At 39.6% G+C, this 21,601-nt stretch overlaps 1 protein-coding gene across 4 annotated transcripts in view; it reads left to right on the forward strand.

Moving 5' to 3' along the window:
* ipcef1 (interaction protein for cytohesin exchange factors 1) overlaps positions 1-21,601 on the forward strand; it is a 157,120-nt gene that overhangs the window by 116,913 nt on the left and 18,606 nt on the right. For all 4 annotated transcript variants that reach the window (XM_072581044.1, XM_072581047.1, XM_072581046.1 and 1 more), the window contains exon 9: positions 3,330-3,684. In XM_072581044.1, the coding sequence (XP_072437145.1) occupies positions 3,330-3,684 (355 nt within the window). The remainder of the gene's footprint in view (positions 1-3,329; positions 3,685-21,601) is intronic.

Raw genomic sequence — 21,601 nt, forward strand, 5'->3', positions numbered from 1 at the left:
TTTTTAAGTTACATTTCTTGGCATTTGTCCAATTTTTGGTAAGACACTATCAATTTGCCTGAAAACAAATGTTAATTATTTTTATTGTCTTTTTGTATTTGAAATTAATGCATGCTATTTGCCCTATCCATGCCTCTCATGATTTATAAACCTGTATAAAGTCACCCCTCAGCCTCCAAAGCTCCACGAAAATAGCCCCAACTTGTTGAACCTCTTCCTATAAGTCAAACTCTCCAACCCTGGTAACATCTTTGTAAATCTTCTTTGAACCCTTTCAAGCCTTACACAATCTTTTCTATAGCAGGAAGACCAGAATTGAATGCAGTATTCCAAAAGCAGCCGAATTAATGTCTTATACAGTTGCTACATGACTTCCCAACTCCTATACTCAATGTACTGATCAATAAAGGCAACATACCAAATGACTTTGTCACTATCCTGTCTAACTGGGACTCCACAGCCAAGGAACTATGTCAGCTACAAATTTAGTAAAGCAAATCCATTAGTGCCTTGTTATAATATCTTCCAAGCTATTGAGTTTATCTGGAATCTTTTAATGCTCATCTGCTGGAAAAGAGCATGTGAAATATCCTGTAATATTGATCTGTGGTTGTGATGGTTTAAATGCTATGCTACCAAAAACAATACAACATGGTTGTATACATGATGGTCATAAAGTTATTGAGTCAAAGAGTCCTACAGCATGGAGACAGGCCCTTTGGCCTGTCCATCGACCCTGACGCCATTTCCCTGCACTTGGTCATATCATTCTAAACCTTTCCTGTCCATGTATTTGTCCAAATGGTTTTTAAATGTTGTTAATGTACCCGCCTCAAACATTTCCGCTGGCAGCTCATTCCATATGTGTACCACTCTGTGTAAAAAGGTTGCTGCTCAGGTTCCCTTTTATTCTTTCCCCTCTAACCTTAAACTGATGCCCTCTAGTCCTTGATTTCCCAACCCTAAGTAAAATACTGAGTGCATTCACCCTATCCATGCTTCTCTTGATCATATTCTCTTCAATAATATCCCCGTTGGTCGTCTACGCACTAAAGAAAAATGTCCTAGCTTGTCCAATTTCTTCCTACAACTCAGACCCTTGAGTCCTGGCAACATCCTTGTAAATGTTTTTTGCACTCTTTCCAATTTAATAACATCCTTCCTATAGCAAGGTGACGAAAACTGAACACAATACTCAACAACTCCAACATACTTCCTAACCTCTAGACTCAATACCCTGACTTATGAAGGCCAGTGTGCCAAAAGCCTTCTTCACTGCCCTGTCTATCTGGGACTCCACTTTCAGAGAAGTGTGCACCTGAATTCCACATTCCTTCTGTTCCACTACACTCCTAAAGCCCTACCATTCACCATAAAACCCCCACCTTGATTCGACTTTCCAAAATGCATGACCTCTCACATATCTATATTAAACTCCGTTTGTCATTTTTCTGCCCACTTCCCCAGCTGATCAAGGACCTGCTGCAATTTCTGATAACTTTACTCACTATCCACAATCCCTTCTATTTTAGTGTCATCTGCAGACTTACTAACCATGTCTTGCACATTCTCATCCAAATCGTTGATATAGAATACAAACAACAATAGGCCCAGCACCGACCCCTGAGGCACTCCACTTGTCATAGGCCTCCAGTCCAACAACATAGTTCCACTATTACTCTCTGCTTCCTACCATCCAGGCAATTGTGTATCCAATTTGTCAGTTCCCTGGACTCCATGCAATTTAACCTACCATGTGGAACCTTATCAAAGGTCTTACTAAAATTCTTATAGACATCTACCACCTTGCCTTCATTAATCTTCCTGGTCACTTTATCAGAGAACTCGAACAAATTTGTGAGGCATGATCTCCCATGCACAAAGCCATGCTGACTATTCTTAATCAAACCCTGTCTTTCCAAATGCATGTGTAACTTATCTCTCAGAATCTTCTCAACTAACTTACCTACCGCAGATGTTAGGCTTACTGTTCTATAGTTGCCAGGTTTTTCTTTGTACCCTTGCTTAAATAAAGGTACAACATTCGCTAGCCTCCAGTCTTCCAGACCTCACCATGTCTAATGATGATGCAAAAATATCAGCCAGGGCACCCACAATTTCTCCTCTAACTTTCTTGTATAAGTCTGGTCAGGACCAGAAGATTTATCCACCTTCATAAACTGTAATACATCCAACACCTTCTCTACTGTGATATGGGCTATAGTATAGTAATTCATGAACTCACAGAGAATCAAGCACAGGCAGAGGTTATTTTACCAAGATCTTGTGATATTGCTAGTTCTACATGTATGAAAAGTATTAGTTGTGTTTTCCCACCAGAGGTGTATTAATTCAGTATTTATGTTGACATTTCCAAACACCTAAAAGGAGGTGCACTCCATACTTTGACACTGTTATTGTTAGACTGGATAGTATTGTGATTTAGGTATCATCACTCTGCTAATAAATTTATTCTTGTGTGTGATCAAAGACATTCAATCTGTGTGAGGTAGCATTGGGATTGTTATTTGCATTGGACAGAGGTGAGGCAGACAACACTGGATGTTCCTATTCCCCAGGAGCATGAGACGCACCATGTAGCCAAAGTGTGCACTGAGTAACAGTTTTAAGTATTACATCTTCTGCTCCAACTGATCTGAACAAGTTAGAAATCTACATGACATGAATCACTGCAAGCTTTATTGAACTTTCACTGTTCTATTCTAGCATTTGGTATTCATTGCACTAAATATGATGAGAAATGTTGAAGGTGCTGAGTCAAAACATGTGGCACTAGAAAAGCCCAGCAGGACAGGCAGCGTCTGAGAAGCAGGAGATAATCCCTTCATCAGCTTATGCCCGAAATGTCAACTCTCCTGCTCCTCAGATGCTACCTGATTTGCTGTGCTTTTCCAGTGGCACACTTTTTGACTCTGATCTCCAGCATCTACAGTCCTCGCTTTCTGCTATGTTGGAGGTGCTGTCTTTCAGAAGGGACATTATTTCTGTAGTTGAGATGGATATGAAAGATACCACTGCACGATTTAAAAAAGAGAAGGAACTTATTTCTCTTGATCAATGTTCCTCCTTCAGCCAGATTAATTAGTCATTCATCAAACAACCTTTTGTTAGGTGCTACATTTCATTTAATAATGTTTGTGTGTGTGAAAACTTAGAGATATCTTTGAAAAATATGCAGTTAACTATGGTAGTTATTCATATATGGTAGTTTTCATATATTTCATACATGGAAACTGGCATATATTCTCAAAATCTTACATTGAGTGTGATAGAGAATAAATAAAACTTTTGCTTTTCTAATCCTGCAGGCACCCTCTATTCCATCACTAATTGTGTCTGGTGAAACATCAAGTGCTTACTCTTCACCAGAAAGCTCCAGGAGATCAATTGCATCTGAAGCTTCATCATCACAATATTCTGATCAGGGGCTTGCCTCTATTAATTCCTTCAGTTCTGATTTTGGGGTTCAGTACTTTACATCTGCTTTGCAGTCCTGTGTGGGTTCTTCACAGCAAGAAATAGGTGAACCTGCACAATCTGACCAAAAAAGGATTACCGCTGGATCGCATGAGAACTTGACTGCAGAAACCCCACAGTTCACTCCTACTGGAGAAAATACCAGGACAGCAGAACACTTGACAGCTCTAACCACATCTGTGAGAGGTAAGCATGTGCATTTAAAACAATGTATTTTCAAAAGACGTTTCTTCCTTTTTGTAGAGACGAAGAATCTCTTGGCATCCGATGCACCAAGATAGCTTGACTGAGTGAATCTAGAATATGAGTGTTGAAAGGGTGACAATGATTGAGCAATCACTGCTTCTATCGATAGTCAGGATTTGGAGATGCTGGTGTTGGACTGGGGTGTACAAAGTTAAAAATCACACTACACCAGGTTATAGTCCAACAGGTTTAATTGGAAGCACACTAACTTTCAGAGTGACGCTCCTTCATCAGGTGGTAAGTACCTGATGAAGGAGTGTTGCCCCGAAAGCTAGTGTGCTTCCAATTAATCCATTGATAGATTTTTAATTCATCAGCCTTTCAAGCTGTCTGGGAAGGATGATTGTAACACTCCCATGACTAAGATCAGTTAAACAAACAAAGAGATAGAATTGCCTTGAAACTTTCCGGTTTCCTTGGTGTATATCATTTAAGTCCACTTTGGACACTTATCCATCTTTCAATGATGTGCTCAATTCATATCACCAACATCATTTCAAATGATAGCAGCACAACTGCAATTGGGAGCACAACATGTGGGAGTTACCATAAAGCTGAAAGTGCTGGAGAAACTCAGTAGGGTTTCTGGCAGCATCTGTGGAGAAAGGAACAAAGTAATGCTTTGCATTTGTTATGACTGTTCCTCAGAATTTCCAGAAAAAAGCAACAGGCTGCACAAGCTCCTTGGTACTTGAAAAATGGTACAAGGTTTGAACACAATACTTTGTGTACAGAGAATGGGTCTTTGCATATAAACTTATGTCACTTTGTGCAAGCATAAATGAGCAATAAGCATACTGAAAATTGTTCAGTTGGGGTTCCAAATTATATAATCACATCTTAGAGTGGAGGTTTTGATCAATTTTGCAAGTGTGGGGTGGTTGGGAACAATCTGCATTCTTCTTTTATGAACAACTGAAAAAGCGTATTGTTTAATTTGGTCAACAAATCACTGGAATATACAGCATACACAGGTCATAGAGTCATAGAGACATTCAGGATGGAAACAGACCCTTTAGTCCAACTCATCCATGCCAACCAGATATACTAAATTAATCTAGTCCCATTTGCCAGCAATTGGCCCATATCCCTCGAGACTGTTCCTGTTCATATACCTATCCAGAAGACTTTTAAATGTTGTTAATTGTTCCAGCCTCCACCACGATCTCTGGCAACTCATCCCATACACACACCACCCTCTGCATAAAAAAGTTCCCCATTAGGTCCCTTTTAAATATTTCCCTTCTCACTTTAAACCTATCCCCTCTAGTTGTGGTCTCCCCCACCCTGGGGAAGAGACCTTGTCTATTTACCCTATCCATGTTCCTCATGATTTTATAAACCTCTATAAGGTCACCCCTCAGCCTCTGATGGTCCAGGGAAAAAAGCCCAGACTATTCAGCCTCTCACTATAGCTCAAACCCTTCAACCCTGGCAACATCCTGGTAATTTTTTTCTGAACCCATTCAAATTTCACAATATCCTTCCCATGGCAGGGATATGGCAGAACTGAATGCAGTATTCCAAAAGTAGCCAAACAAATGCCCTGTACAGTCGCAACATGATCTCCCAACTCCTACACTTAATGTACTGACCAATAAAGACAAGCATACTAAATGTTTTCTTTACTATCCTATTTACCTGAATTTCTACTTTCAAAGATCTATGAACCTGTCCAAGGTCTGTTTGTTCAGCAACAGTCCCCACGACCTTGCCATTCAGCGTATAAGTCCTCCCCTGATTTGCCTTTCCAAAATGCAGCACCTCACATTTATCTAAATTAACCTCCTTCTGCCACTCCTCAGCCCATTGATCCATTCGATCAAAATGCCATTGTACTCTAAGTTAACCTTCTTTGCTGTCCCACTACACCTCCCTTTGGTGTCATCCGCAAACTTACTAACTGTACCTCCCATGTTCACATCCAAATCATTTATGTAAATGATGAAAAGCTGTGGACCCAGCTCCAACCCCCCTGTGGCACATCGCTGGTCACGGACCTCCAGTCTGAAAAGCAAAGCTCCACCACTACCCTCTGTCTTCTATGGCTAGTTGTCCCTGTATTCTGTGTGATTGAACCTTAATAACCAGCCTACCATGAGGAACCTTGTCGAACATCTTACTAAAGCCTGTATAGATCACATCCACCGCTCTGCCCTCATCAATCTTTTTCGTTACTTCTTCAAAAACTCAATTAAGTTAGTGAGACATGATTTCCCACATACAATGCTATGTTGACTATCCCTAATCAGTTCCTTGCCTTTCCAAAATACATGTAAATCCTGTCCTTCAGGAATCCCTCCCCCAAAATTTGCCCATCAGTGATGTCAAGCTCCCTCGTCTATAGTTCCCTGGCTTTTTCTTACCACCTTCCTTAAATAGTGGCACCACGTTAGCCAACCTCCAGTGTTTTGGTACCTCACCTGTGACTATCAATGATCCTAATATCTGAACAAGGGGCCCAGCAATCACTTCCTTAGGCTCCCACAGAGTTCTAGGGTACACCTGATCAGATCCTGGGGGATTAATCCACTTTTATGCATGTTAAAACATACAGCATGTCCTCCTTCATAATATGGATATTTTCCAAGATGTTGCTATTTATTTCCCCACATTCTGTATCTGCCATATCTCCACGGTAAACACTGATGCAAAATACTCATTTAGTATCTCCCCCAACTGCTGCGGTTCCACACATAGGCTACCTTGCTGATCCTTAAGGGCCCTATTCTCTCCATATTGTCCTCTATTGTCCTTAATGTATTTGTTGAATCCATTTGGGTTCTCTTTAATCCTATTTGCTAAAGTTATCTCATGTCCCCTTTTTGCTGTCCTGATTTCCTTCTTTAGTATACTGTTACTGCCTTTATACTCCTTGGGATTCACTCAATTCCTGCTGTCTATATCTGACATATGCTTCCTTCTTTTTCTTGATCAAAACCTCAATTTCTCTAATCATCCAGCATTCCTTACACATATCAGCCTTGTCCTTTACCTTAACAGGAACATACTGTCTCTGGACTCTTGTTATCTCAGTTTTGAAGGCTTTCCATTTTCCAGTCGTCCTCTGCCTCCAACAACTTTTGAAATTTTTTTGCCAAATACCATCAAAATTGGCATTCCTCCAATTTAGAACTTTAACTTTTAGATCTGGTCTATCCATTTCCATCACTATTTTAAAACTAATAGAATTGTGGTCACTGGCCCCAAAGTACTTCCCCACTGACACCTCAGTTACCTGCCCTGCCTTATTTCCCAGGAGTAAGTCACATTTTGCACCTTGTCTAGTAGATATACAGAGGAACCTCGATTATCCAGTATCCAATTAACTGAATATTGGACTATCTAGCAAGACCGCAAGGTCCTGATGCTTGACTTAACTATGTTATCCAGCATTCGATTATCCGGAATTCGATTAACCAATCGAAATACTCCCCTCCCATATTCTTCGGAAAATCGAGATTCCTCTGTATCTACATACTAATCAGAAAATGTTCTTGTACACACTTAACAAATTCCTCTCCAAACAAACCCTTAAAAATATGGCAGTCACAGTCTATGTTTGGAAAGTTAAAATCCCCCAGCATAGCAACCCTATTATTCTTACAGAAAACTGAGATCTCCTAATAAATTTGTTTCTCAATTTTCTGCTGACTATTGGGGGGGTGGCGGGGGGGGGGGGGGGTGTCTACAGTCAATAAGGTGATTATCTTTTTCTTATGCCTCAGTTTCATCCAAGTAACCTCCCTTGACATAGTCCCAGGAATATCCTCCCTAAGTACAGCCGTGATGTTATATCTAATCAAAAATGCCATTCCCCCTACTCTCTTACCCCCCACCCCTGTACTTCCTATCACACTCCCAGAATATTAAGCTGCCAGTCCTGTCCATCCCTGAGCCATGTTTCTGTAATTGCTGTGCTATCCCAGTCTCATGTTCCTAACTAAGCCCTGAGTTCATCTGCCTTCCCTGTTAGGCCTCTTGTATTGAAATAAATGCAGTTTAATTTATCAGTCCTACCTCATTCTCTACTTTGCTCCTGCCTACCCTGACTGTTTAACATGCTCATTTTCCCACCTGTAGTAGTCTCGGTCTGATCTCTTTCCTCACTATCTCCCTGGGTATCACCCATCCCCCCCAACCTTGCTAGTTTAAATCCTCCCGAGCAGCTCCAGCAAATCTCCCTGCCAGTATATTAGTCCCCTTCCAATTCAGGTGCAATCTGTCCTTCTTATACAAGTCATTCTACCACAGAAGAGATTCCAATGATCCAAAAGTGTGAACCCTTTTCCCCTGCACCAGCTCCTCAGCCACAATTCATCTGCACAATCCTCCTATTCCTACCTTCACTAGCTCATAGCACTGGGAGTAATCCAGATACTACTATCCTCAAGGACCTCCTTTTTAAATTCCTGCCTAACTTCCTATATTCTCCATTCAGAATCTCATCCTTTTTCCTTCCTATGTCGTTAGTTCCAATAAATCCAATGATCTCCTGCTGGTCCTACTCCCCTTTGAGAATATTCTGCACACTCTCCGAGATATCCTTTAACCTGGCACCAGGGAGGCAACACATCATTCTGATTTCTTGCTGTCAGCCACAGAAATGTCTGTTTGTGCCCCTGACTAGAGAGTCCCCATCACAATCGATTGCTTGGAACTAGAAATACCCCTCATTACATTAGAGTCAGTCTCAATACCAGAAACCTGGCTGTTTGTGTTTGTGACTAGAGAGTCCCCTATAACAGTCGATCACTTGGAACTAGACAAACCGCTCATTACATTAGAGCCAGCCTTGATACCAGAAACCTGGCTGTTTGTGTTTGTGACAAGAGAGTCTGCTATCACAATCAAATCGCTTGGAACTTGACATACCCCTCATTACAATAGAGCCAGTCTCGGTACCAGAATCCTGGCTGTTTGTGCTACATTCCCCTGAGAGCCCATCATCCCCTATATTTTCCAAAACAGCATTCTTGTTTGAGATGGGGATAGCTACAGGAGACATGTGTATGACCTGCCTCCCTCTTCTACCTTTCCTGATGGTAACCCATTTACCTGACTGTATCTTTGGTTTATGTCCCTTCCTAGAACTGCCACCCATCACACCCACTAGCTCCTGTAAATTCCTCATTGCCTCTAACTGCCATTCCAACCTATCAATATGGTCCAATAGGATTTGTAACCAAACACACTTACTGCAGACATAATCATCATTAACATGGAAACTCTCCCTACTCTCCCACATCTGACAGGGAGAGCACATCACTCTACTAAAGGCTATCTTTGCACCTTAACAGTCTATAGACCCAGGAAATAGCACAGCCTTACTGCTCTATGAAACACTGCTCAAGACTAACTTAGTACCTATGTTTTTAAAACTCAATAAAGAGACAGATTTAAATAGAACATATAATCAAAAAGGAACCCACTCAATTCACTATTGTAGATTTACAAAATAAATAGTATTACACTTTAAAAAGCCACTTAGCTGCTCCCTGCTGCGAGCTCTCCCACACAGGTTTCTCTAGGGTCAGCTGTGAATTTTGTTAATTTTTCTTAGATGACTCCAATGTCCAGAGATACTTGAAATCAAACAGCAGAACAATCAACTGTGTAGATTCACTGCTGAATTAGGTAACTGTGCAGGTTTATTTGCCTGATTGATTTATTTCCCAAGTAGTCACTGCCTTTGTCTTACTTCTTCCTTTTCAAAGTACCATTGTTTTGATCTATTTTTTTTTCCCAAAGTTCCAAAACAATGTAACAGATTATAAAACAGTATTGACCACTCCTAGAATTCGAGGAAATCAGCTCCAGTACTGATAATATCTCAGAAAAGGAGCAGCTCTTCCAGCCACAACATTTTTCCCATCCTCCATCTTGGATTACCCAGCATCCTTTTGTGACAATAAAATTCATGCAGAATGTTCCTTGATCATGTGATAGATAGAAAGTTTTCTTGGACTGACAGTAGCTTCCTGTTAGTGGAAAATACCACACACTTAGTCACTGCATAGTCACAGCTAATAGCTACATGATCAACTGATTTAAGGTAACTAATCATGCTTCTAACATATCTCATTTAGTTTGAGTCTCCAATAACTGTAACCATCTTCCTTTGCTCTAGGTATTATTCCTAGGAGAGTAGTCCCTCATCCCCATTGATTTCAATTTTTTGAGGACTCCTTGATACCAAACATGATCAAGAGTCACTGGACTCAAAATTTTAACATTTTTTTTTCACAGATGCAGCTGGATCCCCTGATTTTCTCCAGAAATTTATGTTTTTGATCAAATACTGCCTCATGTCAAGGGTAGTTGCTCTTATCTCACTCCTTGAGTTTTGTTCTTTTTTCCATGTTTGAACCCAAGGCCATTACGAAGTCTGGTGTCAAATGGACCTGACGAAACTCAAACTGAGCAATCATGAGTAGGTTATTGCGTAGGTGTCGATTGATAGCATTGTAGATAGTCCCTTCCTTTGCATTGAGTAGAGTGATGGAGCAGTAATTCATTGGAATGGATTATTCCATCTTTCTAAGTGAATAAAACATTAGAAATTTCCTACATTTTCATTGTAAATATACCGAAGCGTCTTGGCAGTAGACCTATAGCAATAAATCTTTATTACTAACAGGACATTGTCAGTGCCCAGATCCATTGCTGCATACAATGCCTTCCACCATTTCTTGAAATCATGTAAAATTAACTAAATTAGCAAAAAAACTGTATTGCTGGGTATTTAAGGATGGACTGGGATGGATCATCGATTAGATTCTTCTGACTGAAAATGGTTGCAAATGCTTCATCCTTGTCTTTTGCACTAACAAGCTGGGTTCTGTCATTATCGAGGATTGGGAAATTTGTGAATTCTCCTCCTCCAATGTTTTAAAGAACAGCACTTCAACGCAACACACTTCCAAATCCATTCCATGAAGGAAATCCATATTGCCAAATGTCAAAAGTTGTAAATCAAGAAGAAAAAGAATGTAGAATTATCATGGTTCAGCAGAAAGTTGGGAAAAGTAGAAATGGATTGGTGACAGCATATTAAGATACATTTATCATTTTAGACAATGCAAAGTTAAGCATTGAGGGAGACATTAGCTGATTCAGAATAAGCAAAGGAAAACAGAAGGTTGAGGAGAATGTCGGATGAACTTTTGTTAACTATTCACATGTAATGACAAGTAAGAGCTCCGCTCTTCTTCTGAATACCAATGTAGGAAGGAATTCATTGGGATTTATGGAAAACAATCAACAGAGTTCTTTCAGTGAGGAAGAGTAGAGCTTCCCTGTGTTTAGAGTTTAGCAAAACAGTTATAGTGTATTTGGATTAGAATTAGATTCATTATGTTACAAATAAAGAGAGGTATGGAACCAGGACTTCTGATTGTCCCTAAATCAGAGCTGATAAATTTGTTGGATGTTTGAGATTGAACTTGCTGTTAAGTCCCAGTCAGTCAGGGATGTTGGGACTTGCATATGTTTCAATGAATCTCCAGTCTGTGCTGCTGCAAAGACAATATTCCTATCAGATAATCTACGCCATGGTTTTGTTGTATTTTGAGCTTAGAAAATATTGTTATCATGATTATTAAGAAATTTGAGTAACTTTTTGAAAGTGATTGACGCTAATAAACAAATTGAAAGCATGTTGTTCTTAAGAATTCAAAAGAGATTTTAAAGACATTTGTAATATGTGTCTTCTGCTAATCTTTGTAAGTTTGAATAACTGTTAAGCCTACTTTTATGATTGGTGTAACAACTATGTCTGGAACAATGTGGGAATTACCATAAACGTTTCCATTGAAGTTAGCCGTTGAACTATCCCCTAAAAAGAATTTAGTATTGAGAATAAAAATGAATCCCACATGTGGATGTAGATGGTTGCCATCTTTATCCTTCAGCATTTGGGGTCTACTCCGTGTAAGTGTGTCTAAAACTGTTGCACATCTCTGCAACTTTTCCTATATTGCCTGCTGAATCTCATGAATCTTTTATGTAGGCATTGCTCTTAAGGCTGATATTTACTGCCAATCCCTAACTGACCTTCAGAGATGGTAATAAGCTATTCCTTTGAATCACTATTGCTATATGGTGAAGGTATTCCAACAGCATTGCAATGTATGAAGTATCAGAATCTTTATCCAGTGACAATAAAACAAAAAGAAAGACTTCCCTTGATATAATGCTTTCCATGATTATAAGATCATAAAAAAATTGAAGTAGACCATTTAGCCCATCAAGCTTGCTCTACTCTTCAATAGCATTATGGCTGATCTGATTGTGACCCTGTCTTGACTTTCCCACCAGTCTTCTCAAAGCACTTTGAAACCAATGAAATACTTTTGAAGTGAGATTGTTGTAATGCACAAATGGTGATAAATTCCAAGTCCAGATGATTGATGACTTTGAACTGAATTTGCATTTGGTGGTTGTTGCAGGTTTGAGATGTACTATCAACATTGTCTTAGCGAGTTGGTTTATGTACTTGAAACCCAAGTCTATTTGGACATCCACTGTTTCTAGCAAGTAACCTGTTCGACCTACATTGAAGCCTCCTGGAAGTCCTTATTACTCTATCCTTAATATTTCCCTCTTCACTATTTTAATTACTTCTTCAAAGACATTATCAGGTTTGTCATGCATGATCAAGTTTTTACAAATCCATGCAGGCTTTCCCTGATCAACTGAAAATTTTTAAGTCATTCCAATCTTAATTATAGATTCTACGAAATCCCTCATGACAGATGTTAGCCAAACTGGTCTATAACTCTCAGCTTGTTAGGGAGGAAATTATGGGCCCCCTAGTGAAATATTTGTATCATCTATAACCATGGGTGAGGAGTCAGAGAACTGGAGGATGGCTTTATTTAAGAAAGGCTGCAAGGAGAAACCTGGGAACTATAGACCTGCGAGTCTAACATTGGTGGTGGGTAAGTTGTTGGGAATGATTCTAAAAAACAGGATTTTCATGCTTTTGGAGAGGCAGGAAATGATTAGGGATAGTCAAAATGGTTTTATGTGAGGGAAATTGTGTCTCACAAACTTGATTGAGATTTTTGAGGAAGTAACCAGAAATATTGATGAGGGCAGAGCAACAGACAATGTTAACTGGGACTTTAGTAAACCCTTTGATAAGGTTCCACATGGTAGACTAATTAGTAAAGTTGGATTATTTGGGATTCAGGGAGAGCTTGCCAATTAGATACAAAATTGGCTTTACTGTAGGAAACAAAGGGTAATGGAGACATCAAAAACCAGACAAAGTGCAGCTCTATACTTTAGTGATGCCTTCCCTCAGGCTTTCTCAAAAGCTTTCCAGGAAAAAAAAGGATTGTTTATTTTCCCAACACAAGTCATCCTGACTAGCATAAGCATTCTAGACAAAGTGACTACAGAGGTGCTTATCGGTAGCTCAAATGAAGCAAAACGATGAATGATTTGCTGCACTCTATCAGGCTATATATCATTTTCTACTCAATACGTCATGCTCCAATATGTGTGAGTTAACATCATAACATTGTTACTGCAAGAGGACTATCACTTAGAAGACTGAATGCCAGACATCTCCATCAGATGCCACACCTGCAATCAATGTCAGTCACTTTATTGCAGCTACCAATGTTTCACTACTTAGCACCACACTGCCTCTTAAACATCTGCCAGGGTTCACACTTCAAAAATAAAAAGTAGCTACAACACTCATGCTCATGCAGCATCATCTTACTGACCTTTTATTACAACCAGTAGAACATACATATCTCATAGCTTTTTATCAAAGGCTTGTACGGGACAAGGACACATTCACAGAAGATGGCTTTGTAGTAACTTCCTCACAGATATCTTGTCAACAATAATGTAAAATCCCTTGTTGTTATTAATCAACTACAACTCTTTGATAATAGTGAATCATCTTTCATTAGCTTCTCCAATACCACAATCTTATTACATATAAAGCACACAAACAATCATAGTTTTGGGGATTGACTTTTCTACTGATCAATGCAGACCTTTTGCTTAAAATGTTTCTTAATGCTTGATCCTTCTGCAAGAGAAAATATTCACAATCCCCTAAGAATCAAACATTCTCCCCTTCTTAGTCCTAAACGGCAATCCATAATTTTAAAGCAGCATACCCTGATTATGACTGACCCACAAGAAGAAACATCCTTTCCATGTTCACCCTGTCAAGACCATTCAGCCTCTTAAATAATGCAGTCCCCTCACTCTTCCAAACTCCAGTGGATACTCCTGGCTCATCCAATTTATCCTCAAAAGATAACAAGCTTATTCTGTGTATTGATCTTGTAAACTTCCTCTCAACTACTTTTAAAGCATTTACATTCTTTCCTATAATAACAAGGCCAAAGCTGCACACAGTATTCAACACATGGTTTCACCAATGCCCTATATAATTGAAGCATAATGTCATTACTTTCATGTCCACTTCCACTCATAATAAGAGCTCTTAACCCATTAGCCTGCTTGAATGGGCAATTGAAAGGCTGACTGGACAGTACTAAGAGAGTCAACACTGAGCAGTCCAACTCCAAGGCAGAAGTGATTTATTCACATGCGTACAAAAAGTAACATTTAAAAACTTTCCATCAAGCCTCAAACAGTCATGACGTTTAAACACAAAATATAGTAACACGCCCCATCCCAGCAGACAATCAACCAATTACTAACCATGGTACATGTCAAATGTTTTAACTGTTAACTAAATGTTTAAATCTAGTTTTCAGAAGCCCAAAGTGCTTTAGAAGTACAATCCTTCTACAGTTAAGTGGGATATACTTATTCGAAGTGAAATGTATGATCCCTGAAAACAAAGTTAACATATTATCCTCATAGTATTACATTGTAGCTTAAATGCTTCACTTTCTAATTAACTACCACTAAACAGCATGTAACATTCTGATTAGTCAGAAACTATACGCCTGACCATTGACTTCAGGGGTTTGACTTAAGAGTTACCCTTGCTAGTGTCCTGGTCTTCCAGAAAAGGTTTATTGGCTAGTACCAATAGGTGTGTTATAAATTGCAAATGTCTGCAGACTCATGTTGTCTTTGGGAGTCCATGTGTTTAATTGCACCTTCTCAAAACAAACTACAGACCCAAGGTCTAATTTTTCTTCATTACTAGTTCGTCCCCTGACTGTGGACAGACCTCCGTGGTTTGTCAAATATGATAAGTTTATTCTTTATGTATTCCATCTCCTGCATGTGGACATCTGTCCTTATGTAGTGTGCTTCACTGTGGGCTATTTTACTTTTAACTCTTTACATAACTCCCTGTTATGTCTTATCATGATGACCTGTTCTTGTCTTTTATTTTACATTATTTTATTTCATCCTTCAGTGATCTGTCTAGAGTAGGCTCAGAATCACATTATTGTGAGCACAGACCTGATGTTGACCCATAACTGAATGACAAAAAAAAGCCAAGGACTCTGACACTCAGAGCACTACTGGAGAACAGGCTACTGCTGAGTCCAGTGCAGACGGTGAGCCTCTGGATTCAGCCATTAGTGAGCTGATGGTGACACATAGGCAAGCAATTGAACAACTGGCAGAAGTGACAGAGATCATGTATGGATGGAGGAAAGGCCAGAACAGTCTGCCCAAGTTATGAAGGTTGTGGAAGGAGAATATAGTTTACCATGCAAATACTTACCTACTAACTCTAATATTTTACTTTAATATGAACCTGCTAATATTGTTCTGACATAGATACCTGTAAAAGGTAACGATCACCATGCTTCATGCTAGAAGTGCGGTTGAGAAGGTGAGATCTTCATGGGAACCTCAGCTGGTATGAGAATTGGACTTGCCCTGTTGGCATAACTTTGCATTGCCAACAGTAGTCCAGCCAACTGTTCTAACCAACCACCCTGCCATACCTCTGTGAAACATTACTAAAGATGGATTTGAAAATTAAGTTAACAGGACTCCTAAACACTCTTAAGGGCCAGTATGTTTCTCCAGTATATTGCTGAGCCAAGCAGGTTTCTGATTCAATCCACAGGCTTATGTTGATGAGCTGATCTTAGCCAGAATGCCAGCAATAGCATTACAATGTACCTGGAAGTACATTTGTGGATAGTGCTAGAGACGGGATTGTGGTGAATCCACTGTAATTTATTACCCCTGTTTAAAAACCATTTTGCACAATAACAGTCAGGTTTAAACAAGCATTTGGTGAGTCTGTGATGAGGTACTGTAGAATTGCTTCCTCTGCAAGAGTTAACATTTAGTGTAATCAGAAAACACCATGCCATGACATTCTAATGATTATCCTAATCAACATTGAGAAGAGATATTGATTTCATTTCTTTGGTTTAATAGCCAAGTAAATGTCATCCAACTGATGGAGCAAAAAAATGATGCTGTTTCATTAGAAAATTGGAGATATTTGGAGATGGATAATTTTAAATAGCCACTTGCCTCATTATAATTCAGTTTGATTTAATAAAATAGCATAGAAATGCATTGCAAAACAAATTTGCCAGGAAGCTACCTTCCAGGAGAGGATATTTTGCTATTATTTAGGTTATAATGTGCTTTCACATATGATGAGTAATGAATGTTGCTTCTATATTGATTTAACCATTTAAATTCTCATTTGAATGTCATTTCCCATTAAAGTTTATTGATTACATTAAAGGACATTTTTGTCTCTTTGGGGAAATGTTTGTAGCAGCATGTAAAGCTGCAACCATGTCTCACTAATGTGGCTGCAGGAGAGTGTTCACAGTGCAAAAAACACCAGACTAGATTTCAAAATATTGACCTACCAGCATTCCTTATGAATTTTTGTTCCCCCAGTGATCCATTGGCATGCATCATTCATGGATTATTGTGTTCTGTTCTATTCACTAACTTCATAAATCATTGGACAAGATGTTTTATAGTACATAGGATAGATAAATGGCACAGAAAGAAGCCACTTGGCCCAATCAGATTATGCTCCTGTTTATGCTCCACTTGAACTTTATCATTTCTCAAAAATCTCCTATTGTAGCCACCGATTCATTTCTCTGACTATCCATTTTCCTGTAAATGCATTTACACTCTTTTCTTCAACTACTCCTTTTGGAAATAAGTTCCATGTTTTAAGACCATAAAATGTAAGAGCAGGATTAAGTCATTCACCTCAGTGAGTCGACTCCATCATTCACTCATGCTTTTCATGATACGTTTTTCAACCCTATTTTCCTGCCTTCTTCCCTGTAACCCTTGATCCCCTACCAACCCTTATCTATCCATGTCTTAAATACACTCAATGATTGGCCTCCACAGCCTTCTGAGGCAATGAGTTTTACAGATTAACCACCCTCTGGCTGAAGCAATTCCTCGTCATCTTAGTTCTAAAGGTGATCCCTTCACCCTGACATTGTACCCTCAGATCCTTGTGTCTCCTACTCATGGAAATAGCTTCTCTACATCCACTCTATTGAGGTCTATCAGTATTCTATAAGTTTCAATGTAATCCCTCCTCATTCTTCTAAACTCCATTGAATACAGACCCAGAGTCCTCTCAGCTTCACATATGACAAGCCCTTCATACCTGGGAACATTCTTGTCAACCTCCTCAGGACTCCTCCAAGGCCAGCATATCCTTACATAGATATGGGATCCAGAACTGCTCACAATATTCCAAATATAGTCCGACAATAGCCTTATGCAAAAAACAACAGAAGTGTGGGTGCTGGAAATCAGAAACACAAACAGAAATTGCTGGAAAAATTCAGCAGGTCAGCCAGCAACTGTGGAGAGAAAGCAGAGTTAACGTTTTGGGTCCAGCGACCTTTCTTCAGAACTAATTTTATCAAGAAAAACGTCAATACATATGCTGAAGATGGGGTGAGCGGAGGTGAGAGGAGTAATCGCGAGATGGACATGGTGCCCAGAGAGAGACAACAATTTCAGCCTGGGAAAATGAATAGCCGCTAATGGGGACCTTTACTGACAATGGGTTGTTTGTGGTGGCAGCCCATGTGTATGGGGGTTAGGGTAAGGACCTGGGAGAATGTATTCAAGTCTTAATTTATTGAATCCTGAAGGCTGCAAGTTCCTTAAGTGGAAAATGAGATGCTGTTCTTCCAGTTTGCATCGAGCTTTGCTGGAGCACTATAGCAAGCCCAAGTCAGAGGTGTTGGGCAGGGAACAGTGGTGTGTTGAAGTGGCAGGCAACAGGAAGCTCAGGGTCACTTTTAGCAGGTTGCCTATTCTGCATGTTGTCTCCCTAGTATACAGCAGACCACATCATGAGCAATGAATACAGTCCCTTAGATTGAGTAAAGTGCAGGTAAACTGCTGCTGGGAGCTAGGATAGTGAGGAGGAGGAAGTAAATGGGCAGTTGTTACACCTTCTGGTGAATGGGAAAGTGCATTGGGGGTGTGGGGAAGTGTTGGAAGTGGAGGAGGAGAAGACCTGGAGGGAATGGTCCTTGTGGAAGGCTGACAAGGGAGGGCACGCGAATATGCGTCTGGTGGTGGATTTCTGCTGGAGATGGTGAAAATGGTAGCTAACGATCTGTTGGATGTGGACGCAGTTACGGTAGTAAGTGAGGAACAGGGGGATCCCTATTGCTGTTGTGGGAAGGGAAAAAGAGGATGACGGCCAAAGTGCTGGAGATGGGTCAGATACAACTGAGAGCCCTGTCAACTGCAATGGTGGTGAATCCTTGATTAAGAAAGAAGGTGGACATTTTGGAGACCACCTTAAAGAAGTTGCCATCATTGGAACATATGTAACAGAGACAGAGAAACAAGAAGAATGGAACTGAGTCTTTACAGGGAACAGGGTGTGAAGATGTATAGTTGAGGTAACTGTGGGAGTCTTGATGAAGCATTGCTGACTCAGCCCCATTTCACTAGGCACTTCCAAGTACTCCTCAATCTCCTCCTTAATAATGGACTCTAAAATCGTACCAAAGACCAAGGTCAGGCTAACTGGCCTATAGTTTCTTGTTGAGAATGTGGTGCTGGAAAAGCACAGCGGTTCAGGCAGCATTCAAGGAGCAGGAGAATTGATGTTTCAGACAAAAGCCCTTCATAAACCATTTGTTTATGTGGTGTGTCCAGTTGAATTTCTGGTCAATGGTAACTTTCAGAATGTTGACACTGGGGAATTCAGTGATTCACTGAATGTTAAGGGGCATTGATAGATTGTCTCTTGGTAGCATTTGTGTGACATGATTGTTACTTGCCACTTGTAAGTCCAAGCCTTGATATTGTCCAGATCTTGTTGCATTTGAAAATGGACTACTTCAGTAACTGAGGAGTTGTGAATGGTGTTGAGCATTAGTACAATCATTGGCAAACACCCCCATTTCTGACCTTAAAATGGAGGGAAGGTCAATGATGAAGTGGCTGAAGATGATTTCAGCTGTCAATATTACCCTGAAGAACTCCTGGACTATGATGATTGACCTTCAACATACACAACCATCTTCTGATGTGTCAGTTACAGAACATAGAACATAGAACAATATTGTGCCAAGTATTTATCTTAATCTTAATCGAAGACACTCCTCAATTTACTGCCGTCCATGTGTTTGTCCAGCAGTTGCTTAAATGTCCCTATTGTCTCTGACTCTACTACCACCACTGGCAGTGCATTCCACGCAACAACCACTGGTATGAGACCAACCGAGATTTTACCCCTTATTCCTATTGATAACACTTTTGCTAGGACTCCTTAATACCACTGTCATTTGAATGCAACCTTGATGTCAAGGGCTGTCACATTCACCTCACCTCTGGAATTCAGCTGTTTGCCCATTTTTGAACCAATGCTGTTACAAGGTCAGGAGTTGAGTGGCCCTGGCAGATCCCAAACTATCAATTGAGGAAGTGAGCTATTAGAGAGTGAATAAAAATGGATATTGATAACACTGTCGATGATACGTTCCATCACTTTAATTGTGATCAAGAGTATACTGATGGAGCAGTAATTGGCCAAGTTGAATTTGTCTAGATTTTCACATACAGGACACACCTGGGCAATGTTGGATAGATGCCAGTGTTGTAGCTGTACTGAAACAGATCAGCTAGGGGAGTGGCAAGTTCTGGAAAACAAGTCTTCAGCACTATTGCCAGAACACTGCCAGGGTTCATATGTTTGCATGATCCAGTGGCTGTATCTGTTTCTCTTTATCATGTGGCATAAACTGAATTGGCTAAAGATTGACACGTGTGGTGCTAGGAAACGCTGGAAGAGGTGAGATGGTCATCCACTCGGCACTTCTGACTGAAGATTGTTGCAAATACTTCAGCCTTATCTTTTGCACTGACATCCTGGACTCTTCCTTCATTGAGGATGGGGGTATTTCTAAAGCCTCCTTGTCCAGTGTTTCTAATCGGCTGCATTAATAATTACTGTTAGTGGTTAATAAGTTAAAAACACAAAAAAAGCTATAGTAGTTTGGTGATGGGAAAGTCATTTGGTTGTGTGTTCTGGATAAATTAGTCATTCTGGATAAATTAAATAAAAACATATAGCTAGCACTGAGGTGGTGTTCCTACTTCTGAGTTTCTTGTGGTACGGTAATTGTGTCCCTTGGGTTCAAGTCTCCCATGTTATAGAGGTGTGAAATAACATCCCTGAGAAAGTTAATTAGGAAAGTATCTTTAAAGCAAACCCACATGGTATTGTGGTGCAGAGGTCGTCTTCTGTCATGAGATCTGGGTTAAAGTTCTGTGTGATAGCACTTCTGGATTTGAATAAAATAAAGTAAACCTAGGGTTGGGTGTGCAAAACCTTCTGTCCTGGGCTGGGACTGGCCTATATATGTCACAAGTATTGGCTCTATTTTGATAAATGATGTTCCTTTCCAGTCGGGCTCCCCAAGTTATTATATTTATTATACAAAAGAAGATACAAACAAAACCACTTACATATAATATAGTTTGAAAGATTTTGAAATCTTTTACATATTAAAAATGCAATCTCATCAATACCAGCAACAACACGCTACATTATACAAACATTATAGAGAGTTTGCATCTTTATACGCCTTTAGTTTATTTTCATTTCTGGTCTTGAGAGTTGGTATCCTCTTCCTCAATTAGTCACACAACTAAGGCTAGACTTTCTTAGCTTTGCATAACTACTTCAGGGTTCTAACTAAACACTTCTCATTTGAAACTTCTGAATAAAAATCCTTACAGTGAGGATATCTATTACCTAACAATTCTAAATTAACCCCTTTTCTCAAGGAGAAACCGATTGATATATTTATCTTCAAGCAGGATTTCTGCAACCTGAACAGCAAAAGCTTTCCAAGCAATGGATTTTTTCTTGAGCAAAAACAACATTTGTGATTCTTCTATTACCTGCAGACTCTCTCTCTAATGCAGGTTTTAAAATAAACAAAACTGTAGAAATACTGACAAGTTAATCATTAAAGACCAAAATCAACATATGATTTGTTCAAATTTCAAACTTAAAGATAAATGATATTAATAAATCTCAAACCTTACAATGCTGATTGATCATATACATCACATGAAAATACAATCATTTAGAGAAAGGCTCTGCTGTTTGAATTGTGTAGCAATAAAGAGTTCCTTAGTCCCAGTTTGCTGTCTTATACTGCCCTCTACTGAGACCTTCTTCCCACAATCTACAGTCACTTGTTTCCTTGTTTCATGTGTTACTGCTGTGGATGAACAAAGATGCAGACTGATCGTGAAAGTTCCTCCTTTCAGATCAAAAAATAAGAATATTAAATTTGGACCAGGAAGAAACGATATGTAGAACAATTCATCAAAGCACTATAAGCAGCCTGAAATTCTCCACGTGGCATACATTAGTGACATTAGATTTAAAAGGGAATGA

This window comes from Chiloscyllium punctatum, chromosome 11, assembly GCF_047496795.1.
Source record: "Chiloscyllium punctatum isolate Juve2018m chromosome 11, sChiPun1.3, whole genome shotgun sequence".
Taxonomy (NCBI): domain Eukaryota; kingdom Metazoa; phylum Chordata; class Chondrichthyes; order Orectolobiformes; family Hemiscylliidae; genus Chiloscyllium; species Chiloscyllium punctatum.